Here is a 15,575-nt window from a genome sequence, read left to right on the forward strand (position 1 = left end):
ACTTTCTTCACATAGTATCTCTATACTCACTTCCTCTTTAGTCAGTGAGCGAGGACTTCCTTGACTTCTCAATATAAAATTGCAACTGCCACCAAACCAGACACTGCTGATACTCCTCCTTGCTTTAAGCAGCATGTTGAAGCACCACATGACAATATTTACATATTTATCTTGTTTGTATGTTTTTTTCACTGGAGAGAGTAGCTCCAGGAAGATAGGTTCTTTTGTCTGCTGTTTTTACTGCTATATTCTCAGGGCCTGACACATAGAAGAAACTCAAGTATTTGTTGGTTGAATGCACAAGCTAACAGAGGTTCATTTTTCTCATGGAACAAGAATATGGAAGCAGGTGGGCCCCAGCATGGTTCAGAGGCTCGTCATGCCTTCAGAGAGCCTGGCTCTTTCCATCTTTCCCCTCTGCCAACCTCAGTATGTTGGGATGTCTCTTCTCATGGTCTCAAGATGGCTGAAGTTGCCCCAACCCTGTCTTGTCCTTCCTCCACAACTTAGCACAGGAAGAAAGGGTGAAGCTCTCCAAATGCATCTCTCACTGATCAGCAGGAAAGTCTTTCCTAGAAGTTTCAGCAGTCTCCCCGAAACTGGTCATAGCTGGGTTAGACCATCCGCAGACCAGCATTTGGCAAACAGAAGTGAGATTCCCCGGATTGGAACAGCTGGGTATGTCATGTTTTTCTCCTGGGGCTAACACAGGGCCACATCAGAGCTGGACAAAATCAGAGTTATGTTGGTTTTTTTAAAAAAGAAGGAGTGGGGAAGGATCAACGACAGCAGGTTTCCACACAAGATGGCCATGGCTTCTGGAGGATGTTAACAGCTCCCCTTGGACCATGACTCAGAGGTATCCCTATCTTTTGTACCCCCAAAATTAGAGGACTAGGGTTGCACTGTGATTCTTGTGAGACGCAGGCAACCCTGCAGCCTGTCTGTCCCAGGTCTTAGTCACTTCACCATCCACCTCCCCATCCCCATCTCTCTCTCTGCCAGCCCAACATGCTCCCAGAGTGTGAGCAGAGCCAGCCTTTGCTTCACTGCCCCATTCGGTTCCACCAGAAGGACAGCCCCTTTGCATGGCCCATTGCCTCAAGACCCAAGAAAGAGTCTCACTACTTCTGAATCAAAGGTTTTATCTTTAAGAAAGCAGATTTAGTGAATCAGAATTTTCTTCCATTTTGGTTCTATTATTTTTTTAAGAAATGTCAACAAAATTAAAAATTAGAAACTATTTATTTTTGAATAGATAATACATGTACATGGTACAAAATTCAAAAGGTACAAAAGGTGTACATTGAAAAGTCATTCCTACCCCTTTTCCCAGAGGCAATCAGGCTGCCGGGTTGCTGGGTATTCTCCCAGAGATATCCTAGGCTTATGTAGGCAGATACATGATATACACATGTATATCTCTGTGTGAAAACATATGCACACACACACGTCTACACATTTTTCTCCACTCCAAACATTAGGATACCATGAGCTTCTTTTTTCCCCATTTAATCATGCATCTTAGGGATCGTTCTACGGTAGTACATAAACACAGGATCCATTCTTTTAAACTTCTGCAAACTATTCCATTGTTTAAGCTGGCCATAATGTATTTAATCACTCCCCTATATTGGTGGCACTCTCCAACTTTTTGCTATTACAAATAATGTTTCAACAAAAACCCTTGTACACAGGAACAATTCTTAGGAGTAGCATTGCTGGTTCAAAAAGCTTATGCTTTTGCACTTTTGATGGACACTGTCCAGCTGTCCCCCATGGAGCACCTATACGTCACACTCCTGCCAACACTGTATCCAGTGCTGCCACCCATAGCCATGCACTGTGGTCTCACTGCTTGGTTCATATGGCTGAGACATTTCTACCCATCAAGTTACCTTGAGATTCATGACACATTTTGAGCCAAAACATACCTTATCTCTGACATTAGTGTATTCATTCCCTCTCTCTCTTTTTCTCTTCTTGGGGAATAAAAAACAATCTGTAAAAGGTAATTCCTTTGAAAGATTAGAAACCTCTGACACGTTTCATCCCAAACTTCAAGGTTCCGGTATAACAAACATACCCTAAGAGACCCTCGAAAGTTGTGAAAACTGTTTTACCTGTTCTCAAACTATGCATAGAGTAAAGGAAAGGTTAAATCTAAATTTTGCTAATACAGAGATGCAAAGCTGCAATTTGGAAAAGCTGTTTTATCCAACCGGAATTTCCCATTCAGTCATCTACCTTGAGCCAGATGCTAGGGAGACTGTGGTAGGACAGGAAAGGCCCTTACTTTTGCTGCTCAGGGCCAATGGCCATGAGCAGGCATGAGCTCGGCACATTTGGGGGACGGATGTAAGACTGGCGTGGAACATCCACAGTATTCCCTGTGTGGTCAAGTATGCTGCAGATCAGGCACCAAATCCCCCAGGATTTTTGCACATTTACTGTGAGAAGAGGGAACACTATTATAGCACTGCCTTTTACAAAGCATCTTCAGCCCGTCATAGAAGGAATGCTCTGGACTTCATGAAAAGGATCAAGAGAGGGTGTGGGGGATTCTGAAGATGCATGGAACAAGGCACTTTCCTTGGCAATCCCAACCATGGGGACAGATGATGGTGGCCCTTCCTGTGGGGCTCTTTGTTGTACTGTTCTGCATTAAGATGTTCTTTTAGCTTGAGGCCAACACTGGCCATGAGTAAATCATCATAAAGTGCTTCCTTAAAGTGTTCTTCCTTAATGCGTGTTTCAACCCAACATCTGCACTTCAGAACAAGGGGTCAGGCTCAGTCAAAGTAACTGTGCTACTACTAGATGCCTACCTCCCTTTTAGGGTGATCATCAGTCACCTAAAAAGCAGGCAAACAAGACCATCTGAGGCAGGAGAAATGCGAGGGCACAGGTTACGACCAGGGCTCACTGTCCGGAGTGCCCTTTCAGGCAGGTCTGCTTTGGTCACTAGAGACGTGACTGGGGATTGACAACATCAATGTCGCGACCCTGAGGTCTGAGGTCCCGGGCGTGGCACTTTGTGAGGTACTAAAAGGACTGTCTGAAGGCCTTCCCCAGCCTTTACTCAAGGCTTCAGGAGGTCCCAAGGGCTCAGTGATGTCAGAGAACGCTTCCCCAGCTGACACACTCAGTGGACACTGGCAGGACCCAGTTATCTTCAAAGTATGTATGGGCTACGGGCCAGAACCGATAAAACCATGAACTCCAGACTCTAACAGAGAGATGCCTGACAAACCGGAATTTGTCCTCTGTTAAAACACCCCTCAGTGTGACTCTGGCGACTGTTTAACACTCTGCACCTCCCTCTGGTGGTGTAGGTAACCCCAGTCATCCAATAGAGATGCAACACAGGTCAAAGACATCAAAAAATGTCTCAGTATCTCCCAACACACCTCTTGATCACCCAATCTTGTCCTGCTCACAACAGCTATGATTGCGGCTCAAAGCAGAGCAGTCCCATGTACTCCATGAGAAGCACGTAGTGGGAGGGAGCCCCTGACCCAGAGGCTGGCAGATTTCACAGCACTGGGCAGGCTGCCCACTAGCAACTCCCTGTGCTGACTGAGCAGGGAGCCTGTCCCTTCCTGGGGAAACCTGGTTCCTCCTGAAGCGCACATTTTAAAAAAGTAACTTAAGGATGTTCTCGCTTCCTTTTAACTCTGGAGAAGCCTGTGGGCTTAGAGCACAATGCCACGTTATATCTAGGCACACAGAGAGCCGTAGCCCCGGGAGGCCCCCTTCTGGCTCTCTGGGTGGCTTCTGAAATGATCAGGGTCCTTGGGGCTTCTCCTTAGCCTGTATGGCCTCACTGTAAAGTCATATAACATCCTAATTACTCAGAAAGGCACTGTCCACACTGGGAGTTGTCTGCAGCAAGTGTGAATTTCTCAAACTGGCTTTTGTAGTCTAATTTAAAGTGTATTCAGGCAACACACACTGATTTATCTGTAGTAGGACTTGTGGATTAAAAAAAAAGGGAATAGAGATCTATGGAGACCTCTGTACACCAAAACCAAACCAAATGAAACACCTGTGAAATACAGCTCAAAATAAATGCCTGCACTTTCAAAAAGAATTACTCGTTGCTTTGGATGAATCATGCCATAGTTTCCCCATCAGCACAGAAGTGGACTCCAGTAACCACAGAATGTCATCTGCCTCCCTACCACCTGTGGAAAAATATTCAAATAACTGCCCTAACTGCTCACAAAGTTCAGTTAGCCAGGTGTGGGCCTGTAAGATTCTTAACAAGATCACATAGATGTTTCCCTGATAATGAGTTCAAATACAAACTTGTCTCCTTCCCCTGCCCTCAAAGTGCCACCTGTTCTTTTGCAATTACTTGCTTCAACTTCACTGAGCCCTTCAAAGCCCCCTCATGACCATAGCTCAGGGACCAGCTGAGGCGGAGGTGCACATGGCCCAGGAAGCACCCACACGTGGCAGTTTCGATTTGGAAGCTGCAGCTTCTGCCTGGCTCAGGCAGGCCGTGCTGGCCCTGGCACTGAAACCAATGGCTGTTTTTAATCGAACACGTGTGTGTGTTTTTAAATCTGTACACATCAGCCCTGCTTAATCACATCCATTAGGGAACTAAAAATGAACACACTTCTGTGGCCGCTGAATGCCCCACTTGGTTGACATGTTTAAGCTTTTGTGTTACTGTCCAAACTTGCTGCCTGGTATGTTTGCAAGATTTATGCAGAATGGAGCACAAACGTACTGAACATGACTGCGTTACCAGACTCCTGAGGTCCAGGGCAGCAGGAGCTGTGTTTGATCTGCACTGGTCATTTCCAAGGATTAAAGTCAACCCCTCAACTGCCCTTCAAGGCCTTCCAAAGCCTAGTCTCAGCCCTACTTCCCAGATGGGTCTCTGAAGCCTCCTGCAGAGACTGGCTTATCCCTTCCTTTCCCAAAATGCATGCCTTGCACTCCTCTGCACCCTCTTGGGTTTTTAATCATAGTGAATTTTCATTTAAAACAGCCTCACTGCCGCCTATCAACATCCAATTCTCCCTTTACATTAGGCCCAAATGCTGCCTCCTCCAGGAAATTTCCCTGAATTTCTGCAAACCCCATTGCTCTTCCTGACACCCTACTTGCCCTGAGTGCAGGGAACAGTGTCCATCTGTCTCCTGGATCAGATCATGACCCATCTGCAGTGTAGCCTCATGGACTGTGCCTTCCATGAGGGGGATGCACAGCCCCTCTGCATGCTGTGACTCAAATGAACACTGGGGCAGGGGAAGGTGTAATTTTTACTGAAATGTCCTCAGCATGAGGTCCATTTTCAATTTTCTGAGATATAAACTTGAGTAACATATAAAAATTAAACCAATGACATCGAACTTTAATTCCAGTTGCTTTGTCACCAAGCCTGCTGGCTGGCACCTGGAGGAGCTGGGAACAAAAGGTTCCATGGCAGGTGAAAAGCCCAAGTGACCACTACATGGGCTGATCATTCAGTTAAATGCCTTTTGTTTACTGAAAAACACCTCAGGTGGCCCAGCTCTACGGTCAAGTGGGCTGTATCTGCCTCTCTGGGCCACCTGCTGGATGCCTGTGTGGTGGGAACTGTGTTTCACAGTCTCTGAATCTTCCTCAGTGCTTAATTCCCAGTGGGTGCTCAATTACTACTTGCTAAACAAATAATTCTTTTATTCAGAGTCCATACAAATACAGGTACCTTCAAAAGTGCAATGTTACTGGAGACATAAAAGTTGAATTAACAGAGAACAAGTACTGCCCACATTCTTCATAGGATGACGGGTGTTATCCAAGCCATGTGTTTATACTCTCTGATTCCATCAACAACAGCCAACAGAGATGAATGGAAGAGGAGAAAGAAAACATCCAGGTTGTTGAAACCATTACACCTGCATCTTTCTACTGTTGCTTTCAGAACCATCTCATGATCTTGTAGTTGATATACAGTGCTTAAAAATAAAATCAATGACATACACCATAGCTGGGGATATTCAGGAGGCCTTGGCTTTCACCTTGGACAGCAGCATCTCATTCTTGCGGCCCTCCTGGAGGGGAAGTAGAGAGTGTAAAGAGTGGTGACTATGTTAGCACCCATGTGAGGTGAACAAGGTCTTAATGCTCTTCTCATATCCCCATGGGAGATACCTCCTGGCTGACCCTGTCTCTTGGCATGCTGCTGCCAGCATGGTAAAGCTTCCTGATGACCTACTGACTTCAACATCAAAATAGCTATAATGATGCTCCATTTCTAAGCTGTCAGACTGAGAATGAAATGCGAGGATAGGCACTGTCATTCGAAAATACTTCATGAAGTCTATGAAATCTCAAGGGGAAAGAAGCAGAAAGCACGCTTATCTGCCAGTCTTGGCCTACTGTGGTGAGGAAGTGAAGGAAGGCTTTGGAGACAGCAGCCTAAAAAGAGATAAAAGGCAGCCCTAGTTTACATAGCAGGCAAAACATGTACAGAAGTTCTAACAACAGTGAAGGCTAAGAATATTCTTGTCTTTAAGAAGGAAATTCAGAAAATAGAGTAAAAGATATTCATCAAGAAATAACCTGCCCTTCCTTAAAACCAAGGTATATGAAATCAATGGCGTGTACTGCAGGTTATCATTAAAGGAGATTGGTCACTGTCCCAGCCCCTGCCTGTAGAATCTGACATCCAGTGGCACAAGTCACCTCTGCATCATTTCATGTTCCCTTCTGGGGTCATCTTCAAAAGCTTCTAACCGCGCCTTCTGCCCTTGTTCCACTGGCCTTAGCAGCTCCGGATACCTCCATCCGCTAGCAAACCTCCAATAACCCTGAGCCCAGTCTCTGGGCAGGGTCACAAGGAGTGCTGCTTTTAAATTGGGAGGTAATAGTAGTAACAGAAAGGGCTCAGAGAGGTAGAGCTCACAGGGCCCAAGGCTTGGCACTGGTCAGCCCTCCAGGAGCCGTGTTTTCCTGGAGGTCCATTTATTGTGGGAGAAAAACTTTCACCCTTGAACCCTCTGCACTCAAAACTGCCACCGTCCATTTTTCCACCTCCCTTGGTCAGGGTCAGGTGCTCCCAGCTCTTGAGAAGCCCTCCGATCTCTTGGCAGTGTGATGGCAGCATGACCACAGTGACCTTGGTTTTGCTAAGACTAGTGCAGGCTCATCTATAGGATTCAGACGTATCTTTCGCTCAGGGAGCAAGGAAACAGGTGGGTACTTGCCCTGGTAGTAAGGCTGAATACTTTGAGGCTGTCAGAAGCAAGGTGCTCTGACACTTGAGTACCTTTTTGGGGAGAGAGAGGTAGTTCATGGGTGGGGTGATGAGGGGATAGAAATAAGGTGATGCTGGGTTATATTTGTTCTTTTAAAAAATAAGAAAGTTGGCTGGGTGCAGAGGCTCACATCTGTAATCCCAGCACTTTGAGGGCTGAGGCTGGCAGATCACAAGGTCAGGAGTTCGAGACTAGCCTGGCCAACATAGTGAAACCCCATCTCTACTAAAAATACAAAAATTAGCTGGGCGTGGTGGCAGGCCCCTGTAGTCCCAGCTACTCAGGAGGCTGAGGCATGAGAACTACTTGAACCTGGGAGGCAGAAATTGCAGTGACCCAAGATCACGCCACTGCACTCCAGTCTGGGCAACAAGAGCAAAACTCTGTCTCAAAAAAAGAAAGAAAATAAGAAAGTTTTCTTTTTAAAATGGATTATTGAGATGTACTTGGGGAAAAAAAAGACTCCAGCTTAAAACAAATGGAGGGGAAGAGATGGAACAGGGAACAGAGAGCTACATTATTATATTGTTATACTATGCTCTCTACTTTGTGTATTTTTGAAGATTTCCATAATGAAAATATAAAACAGTAAATAAGTTTCAACTGTCACCAATCTCACCTATTAAATGAGGCCGAAACAACCCAGAAGGATCAGAACTCCACCATGGGGAACTGTGTGTGTCACAGCACGCTGAGGCGATGCTTGTACTTTTTGGTAGAGACAGTCTACACTGTCACCTAATATGTAAGCCTACAGAATCATACTCTCTGTGTCTTCAAAGCAAATATAAAAGAGGCACTTTGGGTATTTGTTTCTAGAAGAAAACGGAAAATATCTCATCACTTCATCTCTTTCCTGCTGAAAACTCTACCCAGGCCCACTAGGTGCCAGACAGAGAGCTCAGTTCACTCAATGTCATGTACTCAAAGCCAGCTTGACAAAATTGTAGGGTTTGAATTCATCAGTGCTATCAAATTTAAATCTTAGTTTCATGACCTGATGAGAAACTGTGGCTTAGAGAGCCACAATTAATCAGCTCTCTCAGGGCAAGTCAACGGGGTTTTAGAGAAAACCCAATGTCTCTAATCAAGAAGCTTCTGAAACCAGAGGAGGCTGGTTGTCAGGATGAGGGCATGACTTGGTACCCAAATGGTGCCCATGGTGCATCACTGTTGCCCACGTAATGTGGGGTAAACAAAAACTCAACAAAGACAACCGCTAAGGTGGCAAAAAATCACACTGTAGACAACAATATTGTGTTTTCCATGAAGAATAATTATTACACATTACAAGTGCTTGGGGCCAGTGAGAATTCAGTGAGCGGATGGCGAGAAGGCAAAATAGAGGGTGCTGGGAGAAGGCTCCACCCTGGATGAAAGTCCAAATTGTAATATGTAAAACAGAAAAGCAGCAGAACCAGTCTGGCTGAAGATACAGGGTAGAGGCTGTGGAGCAGCAAGCAAGTCCCCATCACTACCTCCTCCTCAACACCTGTGGTGGCCCCAGATTACCTCGCAGGAGCTTGTGGGAGAAAGTTTAAGATGCTGGAACACTGACATGTGGTTGCCAATTTTAAATTTTTGTCAAGTAAAATGTTAAAAAAAAAAAAAAAAAGGACTACCCACCATCACCATCATTTTCTAAGAGAAAGACAATTTTAACACCAAAAAATAAAAAAGGACATGTTAAATGTGAGGTGAAATATATTTAAATGAAATATGTAAGAACGTATTTCATCCCCTCGCCCTCTTCTTACTTGCTTTGGACTGAAGGAAACAAGCCTGGCAAGAATCTGGTAGGTGTCTTAGCTGGCTGTGAAGGAACCACACTCTGTGTCTGGTGTGACATATGACTGCCAGCACACGTGGGAACCCAGACCCAAGCCACTTAACACCTCTGAAGGAACTGGTGCCTTGGAGGTCATCCTAAGCCCTCATCTGAGAGCCTGCCAGAGGAGAATGAGCTTTTCCATTTCATTTTCAATTGCTTTGATTTTGACAGCTTATACTTATACTCTTCAACTTACTTGCGTTTTGTTTCTACGCCGTCAAAAGGGTGTCTCCAACCAACATTTGAGACACAGTTCTTCTCTTTTGAGTTATTTTGATTAAAGGGAAGGAGGAGCTCTGAGGCAGGCAGCAAGTTCCTAACTGTTCCCTGCCAGTTCGCTCACTGGCCCTTCTGGGACCTCGGCTTCAGCCCGTGCTAGTCTCAAAGGAGTCCCAGACTGGAGCCCCAGCGCCTTCCTCACCATCCCTGCACTGCTGTGGCTGAAGAACTCTTTCTACCCACGGCTAAATCCTGCTCACCCTAGAGGGCCCTCCCTGACCACAACACCTAAATCAGTCTCGTCACCTGGCAAAGTTTGGAACTGTTACTACTTATTTGTTATGACTCGTTCTTAGCTTGTTATCAGTCTCTCCCACCACAACGTACGCTCCTTAAGGGGAGGGAGGTGTACTGGCATCTGTCCAGGGGTATAGGATTTGGAACACTGGAAAAGATAAGATTCTGAAATGCCCATGGGATGTGACTTCCAGAAGTTAAATCACAAAAAAAGGAAAGATGTAGAAGAGAAGGGAAAGATGAAGAAGGAAGAAAGAAAAGTCTTAAAATAAGAACAAAATTATGAGCATGGAAAGACCACATTTTTTATTCTGCAGACCAAACACCAGGATACAACCTACCTTTAACTCTGCTGTATTTTCAGCAGTCTCTAAAGTCACTGAAACCACATGGATTTAGGTTAGGGAGAAGGAATCCCTTAAAATAAAGCTGCTGAGACCTTAGCAAGGGACAAAATGAAGTCTTTTTGGAAAATCTCCCAAGGGCAGACACTTTTCTTTCTGGAACAATGAAGAGTAACTGCCCAAATGCAGGAAGGAAAAACGAAATTTGGTTGAGTGTTGGGTGTTAGGAGGTCCCAGACCTGGTGCTGTATGTTTCACATGTCTCATCTGACCCAATGGGACCCACCAATAAGGAAACTGAGGCTGGGAGGGATTAGGTCACTGCCAAAGTACACAGCTGGTAAGCAGTAAATGTAGGATTCGAATCCAAGTCTGTGACATTTCGAAGTTCTCTTTTCCCACATGGCTTCTTGAGGTCCCTCCCCACCCTAAGATTGGCAGGAGGGAAGATTCTATATCTGAATCCACAACAAATGCTGTTTCCCGGTGGCCCCTGATACGGATTGATGAAGTCATTTTGTTTGTGAGTTTAATGTGCTTCCTAAGTGTTAGGAAAACTAAAGTGACGTGAGGTCTTGAAACATTTAATTAGACCTCAAGATGGGCCACAGAAAAATGCCATCTTCAACTACTTAGGTGCCATACTTTACTGCCAGATCACACCTCTGTCTTGTTATTTCCCTTCACAGACCAGAAGAAAACAAAAAAAATTGCTGTTTTTAATGGCTACTCTTGAGGTGATCGTATACCTCACATCAGCCTTAGCGTGCTACCCAACCTTCTTCTTACCTCCTTGAACTCTTTCACAGTCTTAAAGTATAGCCTCTGCTTTTCTAACAGCTCCAAGTACTGGTCGTTCAACTGGTCTCTTCTCATTTTGTTCTCTTGCTTTTTCTTTTCCATCTGTTGAAACATTTTGGGAAATGGTGATGAAAAGACATGTTCTACCCAAGGGCTGCTGGCAAAATCCAAAAGGCAGCAGTTGTTAAGAGTTTCATGGATTTCCTTCCAGTATTTTCCTTCAATCTATAATTTTTCAGGTTGATTTATTTGCATGCTATTACATGGAGGCTCTAAAATTTAGCAATTTTTCTATCATTGAATATTAACTATTTCCATTTTTTTTTTCTCACTACAATTTCACAATGAATAGGTTGGTGATTCTCATATGGGAGCTATTTTGCCCTCCACCCCGACCCCCAACAACAGTGGTAATGTCTGGAGACAGTTTTGATTGTCGTAACTGTGAGGAGTGGGTGCTATTGGCATTACTGGGTCAAGGCCAGCAATGCTGCTAAATATCATACAGTGCACGGGATACCTCCACAGCAAAGAATTATCTGGCCCAAAATGTTAACTGTGCCAAAGTTGAGAAACCCTGATTTAAATAACTGTGCTCATATAATAAAACTGTGTAAGTATTTTCATATTACAAATTTTCTACAATATCATTTTAAAAACAATACAAAATTCCTGCTGATTGCTAACTTACCCATCTTTCTACTGGTAAACAATTTAAGATATTTTCAGGATTTTTATCTTACAAATAGACATTAGGCTTTGATTTAAAGAGACTTTTCTAAGGTACCTAAAAGCTTATTTATTCAACAAATATGGACTTAGAACCTACTGAGTAGCTACATGTAGTGGTGAACACGGCAAAGTCACTGCTCCCATAAAACCTACATTCTAGAGACTCACGTTAAGCAAGCACCCTGACAGACACACAAAATACTCCCAACAGTGATCAGTCCTGTGAGGAAAATGAAACAAGAGAGGAGAATGGGTACATGGCTTCCTCAGCTTGGAAGCTCAGGGAGGCTCTCTGAGGACCCTTCAGCGGGGCTGGCAATGCTATGTGGTGTATTTCCAGAAGGTAAACCCAGAGCATCAGCCAGGAAATGAGGGCAGAAAGAGTTATGGTACAGACTGGTGCCTGACTCATGGCCGGTGCCCAAAAGCTTGTGGAATCAAATTCCGAGAGATGCTTTGCTGTGGCTTTGCTGATGCCTGACCGTGATTTCTCTGTTACACTTTGGAAGGGATTTAGTAAACATAAGCTACGAGTAAACTGGCTACATTTTATTCAGCAGTTCCCTCCACACTATAGGCCTCTGTTGACTGCATGGGACAAATGCAACTTGGTGTCCCCAAGGCCTATCCCAATGCTGTTCAGAGAAAGACCCATGACATAGAGGGACTGATTTGCCTGGTCAAATCCTGACCCTGCATCCAGTTCCTGAGTCCTGAGACCCTGTATCCTACTCTTTCCACAGGTCTGCACATGGATGCCTGGTGCACACCCATGCTAGGTACCGAATTTGGTGCCCTCCCTTGTGCCCAAGTCTTCCAGAGTGGGCGGTCCCCTGTGGGGTCCCTGGTTGGTGTCCTACTACACTTGGAGCCCTGGCTCAGCAGCAAGTCCTGATCCCTGTCGACAGAACCCCTAACGCAGCCTGCATGGGTCTCTCACACCCGTTCATGATCCTACCATAGTGACACACCAGGCCACAACAACTCTTACTACTATTCCTTCTTAGGCTCCAACTGTGAAAGCAGCAGACACCTTTCCCATCGTGCTGGCTAGGACCTCACAGCTAGGCCCCTCTCTCTTATTAGCACAACTGGCAGCTCTATCTCAGGCCTTTCCTGTCTGCTCTGTACTTTATAAACACTCACCATGACTGATTATATCCTAGTGAGGAAGCAATGCACTAAAACAGTTTTTGTTATGAGAAGCATGTGACATTAGATGTTGAGTGAATGATCCACCATCTGGTCCACGGTAGCTGCTCAATAAAAACAGTTTTTCTTCTTAACGTTTCACATCCTAGAATGCATGAGGTAAGTAGTAAGAGTCCAACTAACTCTGAGAATCAGGAGTTGACTCTTTGATACAAGCCTCATTTGCACACTCTTCTTAGTGTCCCTTTACCCAAACATACCATTCTCATTCCCTACTTATCACCTCTTCACATTCTAGGTCTGTGAAGTGCTTGTGCCAAGCACTTGCTCACAGTATTCCAGCGATCCAGAGACCCTACCTGAGTGAGGTCAAAATGTGGACTAATACGTGACCTCTTCTTTACTCAGAAACCCTTAGACAGAGCATAAATACCTATTCAATTATTGTTATCCAATGCTGGTCTACAATGTGACACTCTGAACCTGCTGGTTCTGAGAAACCTGTGCTTGAGAGGACACAGATTCCCCTGCTACATCTATGACAGCAGGACCCATTATGGCACCATTACAGGGAAAGCTACATTGTTTTTTTTTTTTTTTTTTTTCAAATAAACACAATAAAACACATCCATCCAAGTGAGTGCTGTTCCACTCACAGTGTCAACATTCAACATTTAAAGCATATCTGGAACCCTCTTTGAGAACTGCTCTCTGACTCCACTGAATGAATTCACTCATTCAACAAACAGTCCTTGAGGGCTTAATCAGGGGTTAGGTGCCATGTTAGCCACTGGGGATGCGGACCTGAGAAAGAGAGCCCACTCTGCCCTGGGTGCCACTGACCCATCTCACACTCACCATGGAGGGGAGAGACAGATACAGGGATGCCTCTTCACACTGGTAGGCACTGAGGTGCCAAGAGCATGAAGCCTGGGGGAGAGTGAAGCGAGACTTCCTGTCAGTCTGACTTCCTGTCACACTGACTTCCTGTCACACTGACTTCCTGTCAGTGTAAACAGGAAGCGGAAGCCAAAGGAAAAAACCCCCACGAATTCCTGTTGTTGCTGACTGAACCAGAGCAGCTTTCTGAGGACCAATGGCAGGGTACACGTGACCACCACACTGACACCTGGGTTGTCACAGGCTTTTGGTCAGCCAGGTTCTCTGCCTTCCACCTACTCACACCCCAGGTCATTGAGAGGGGACTGCATTTGCTCTCTGCAAAGCAGCCTATCCTGGCTTGGGTGAGTGTGCATATACAGGCAAGTACTGACTTACGTAGTTCTCATTTTTGTGGCTGCATAGTCTGAGAAATCATGCTTGTTACTAGTGATACTTTTTTTCTCCTTCTTTGACATTGTTTTATTGAAGCCATTCACAGAGAGATTAATGGCATTTTTCTACAGGGAAAGGGATATGGAGCACTTCTGCCCTTAGCTCATCTCTTGTGAGATGAGATTACAGGCGGCTTGAATGTTTGTCTTCTGTAACAGGGTATTTTATGATGACAGGACCTATGGGTAATTCCTTCTTTCTTATGTGTTTACATTTTGGCATCACTCACAGGAGCCCTTTGCCCCAAGATAATAAGAGAAGAAACCCTAAGTCCCTGGAAGATTTTACTGCCTTGTCGAAGAACCACTCTGGTGTGATACATTTTTTAAACGGGACCAGAAGCAAGAGATATTTGGAAGTACTAGTTAGGATTCATCTGAGAATGGTGGTAGGAAACTGCAGTTGTGTCTGTAGGAAAATCCCATGCTGCACCCTGAGTGGTGCCTCGCTTTTCTCTTCAGACTTCTGAGGTTGAATTTCCTCTCACTTTAGCAGAACTCAGTTCAGCAATGATTTCCCTTTTTTATAGGGGGTTCCTGAAAATAAAAATGCTCTCAAGATCCTAAGATTCTAAGGACTGAATCTCTTGTGTCAGAATGTCAGGTATCACAGATCCACCGAGGAAGTGAATCTAGTCAAGAGAGGAAGCCTGCTGGTGAAAAGTGGTTTCCTTATCTGTAAAATGGGTGTAATACTGTTCACTTCAGAGGTCTTTTAGGAAGGTCAGCACAGTGCTTGGTAAGCAGTAGGTGTTCAATCCTGGGAGCTGCTGCTGCTTTTAAACCACTGGGTATAAGCAGCTCATGGGACAGGCTCTGCCCACTACAGAGTGAGAGACATGGTGGGAATCCCTCTGCAGAAATGTGTCTTTTCAGGATTGAGGGCACATTCCCCAACTACTAGAAGAGGCCTGTTCTTCCCAGGACCTTCCCTGTCACCACTATAAAACCTGGGCTGCATTACAGAAAATAAGCCATCTGACCTTCATTCTACTTTGCTTAATTCCTTCTACGATCTGTTCCATCTGACGTAAAAACTGGTCCCGGGCAGCAGGAGAGGCCATGGCTCTGAAAGAAAAACCAGCAGAGTCATGAGTGGCACATAGGACTCTGAGGCAGGGGGAGATGCCAAGCAGTCAGCTTTGAAACGAGACTATGTCCCAAGAAGCAACCAGGCCTTTACAAGGCAGTGGAGCCATGGGGGGCCCTGGAATCCCAGGCAATTAAGGATTCAATATCTCTGAGAAGGCATGGATATTAGCCTGGTCTTATAACTGCATATTAATCTTTTTTTCTCATACTTTCCCTATAACTTTCTAAATTAATGTCTTTTCTTAAAGTAAAATGTGACTAAAATTAACACAAATATTATTTATTTGAAATACGGTAGTACTGCTTAAGCAATGAATTTCATTTGGTTTATAAAATTTGAGGATTGGGAGATACTTGATATTGGTAGACATATTCTGAGATTTCCTAAAACCAGGGCTGAGAAACCTGGTCCTATTTCTAGAAGCAGCAGCTAAACAAGTGGATTCTTTGATGTCCTAAAACATTTCTCTTCACCTCCCAACTCTGTAGAGGGAAGGACACCAGGAGGATCAGA

General features: G+C 44.8%; 1 protein-coding gene across 2 annotated transcripts in view; it reads right to left on the reverse strand.

Moving 5' to 3' along the window:
* Positions 1–1,226: 1,226 nt before the first annotated feature.
* Positions 1,227–15,575, reverse strand: part of CCDC93 (coiled-coil domain containing 93) — a 91,286-nt gene continuing 76,937 nt past the window's right edge. For both annotated transcript variants that reach the window (XM_012468400.3, XM_012468399.3), the window contains exons 22-24: positions 14,953–15,037; positions 10,740–10,853; positions 1,227–6,053 (exon numbers count right to left, since the gene is read on the reverse strand). In XM_012468400.3, the coding sequence (XP_012323823.1) occupies positions 6,000–6,053; positions 10,740–10,853; positions 14,953–15,037 (253 nt within the window). In that variant the 3' untranslated portion in view covers positions 1,227–5,999. The remainder of the gene's footprint in view (positions 6,054–10,739; positions 10,854–14,952; positions 15,038–15,575) is intronic.

This window comes from Aotus nancymaae, unplaced genomic scaffold (genome assembly GCF_030222135.1).
Source record: "Aotus nancymaae isolate 86718 unplaced genomic scaffold, 86718_ANA_hifiasm-v0.15.2.pri h1tg000029l, whole genome shotgun sequence".
Lineage (NCBI taxonomy): Eukaryota > Metazoa > Chordata > Mammalia > Primates > Aotidae > Aotus > Aotus nancymaae.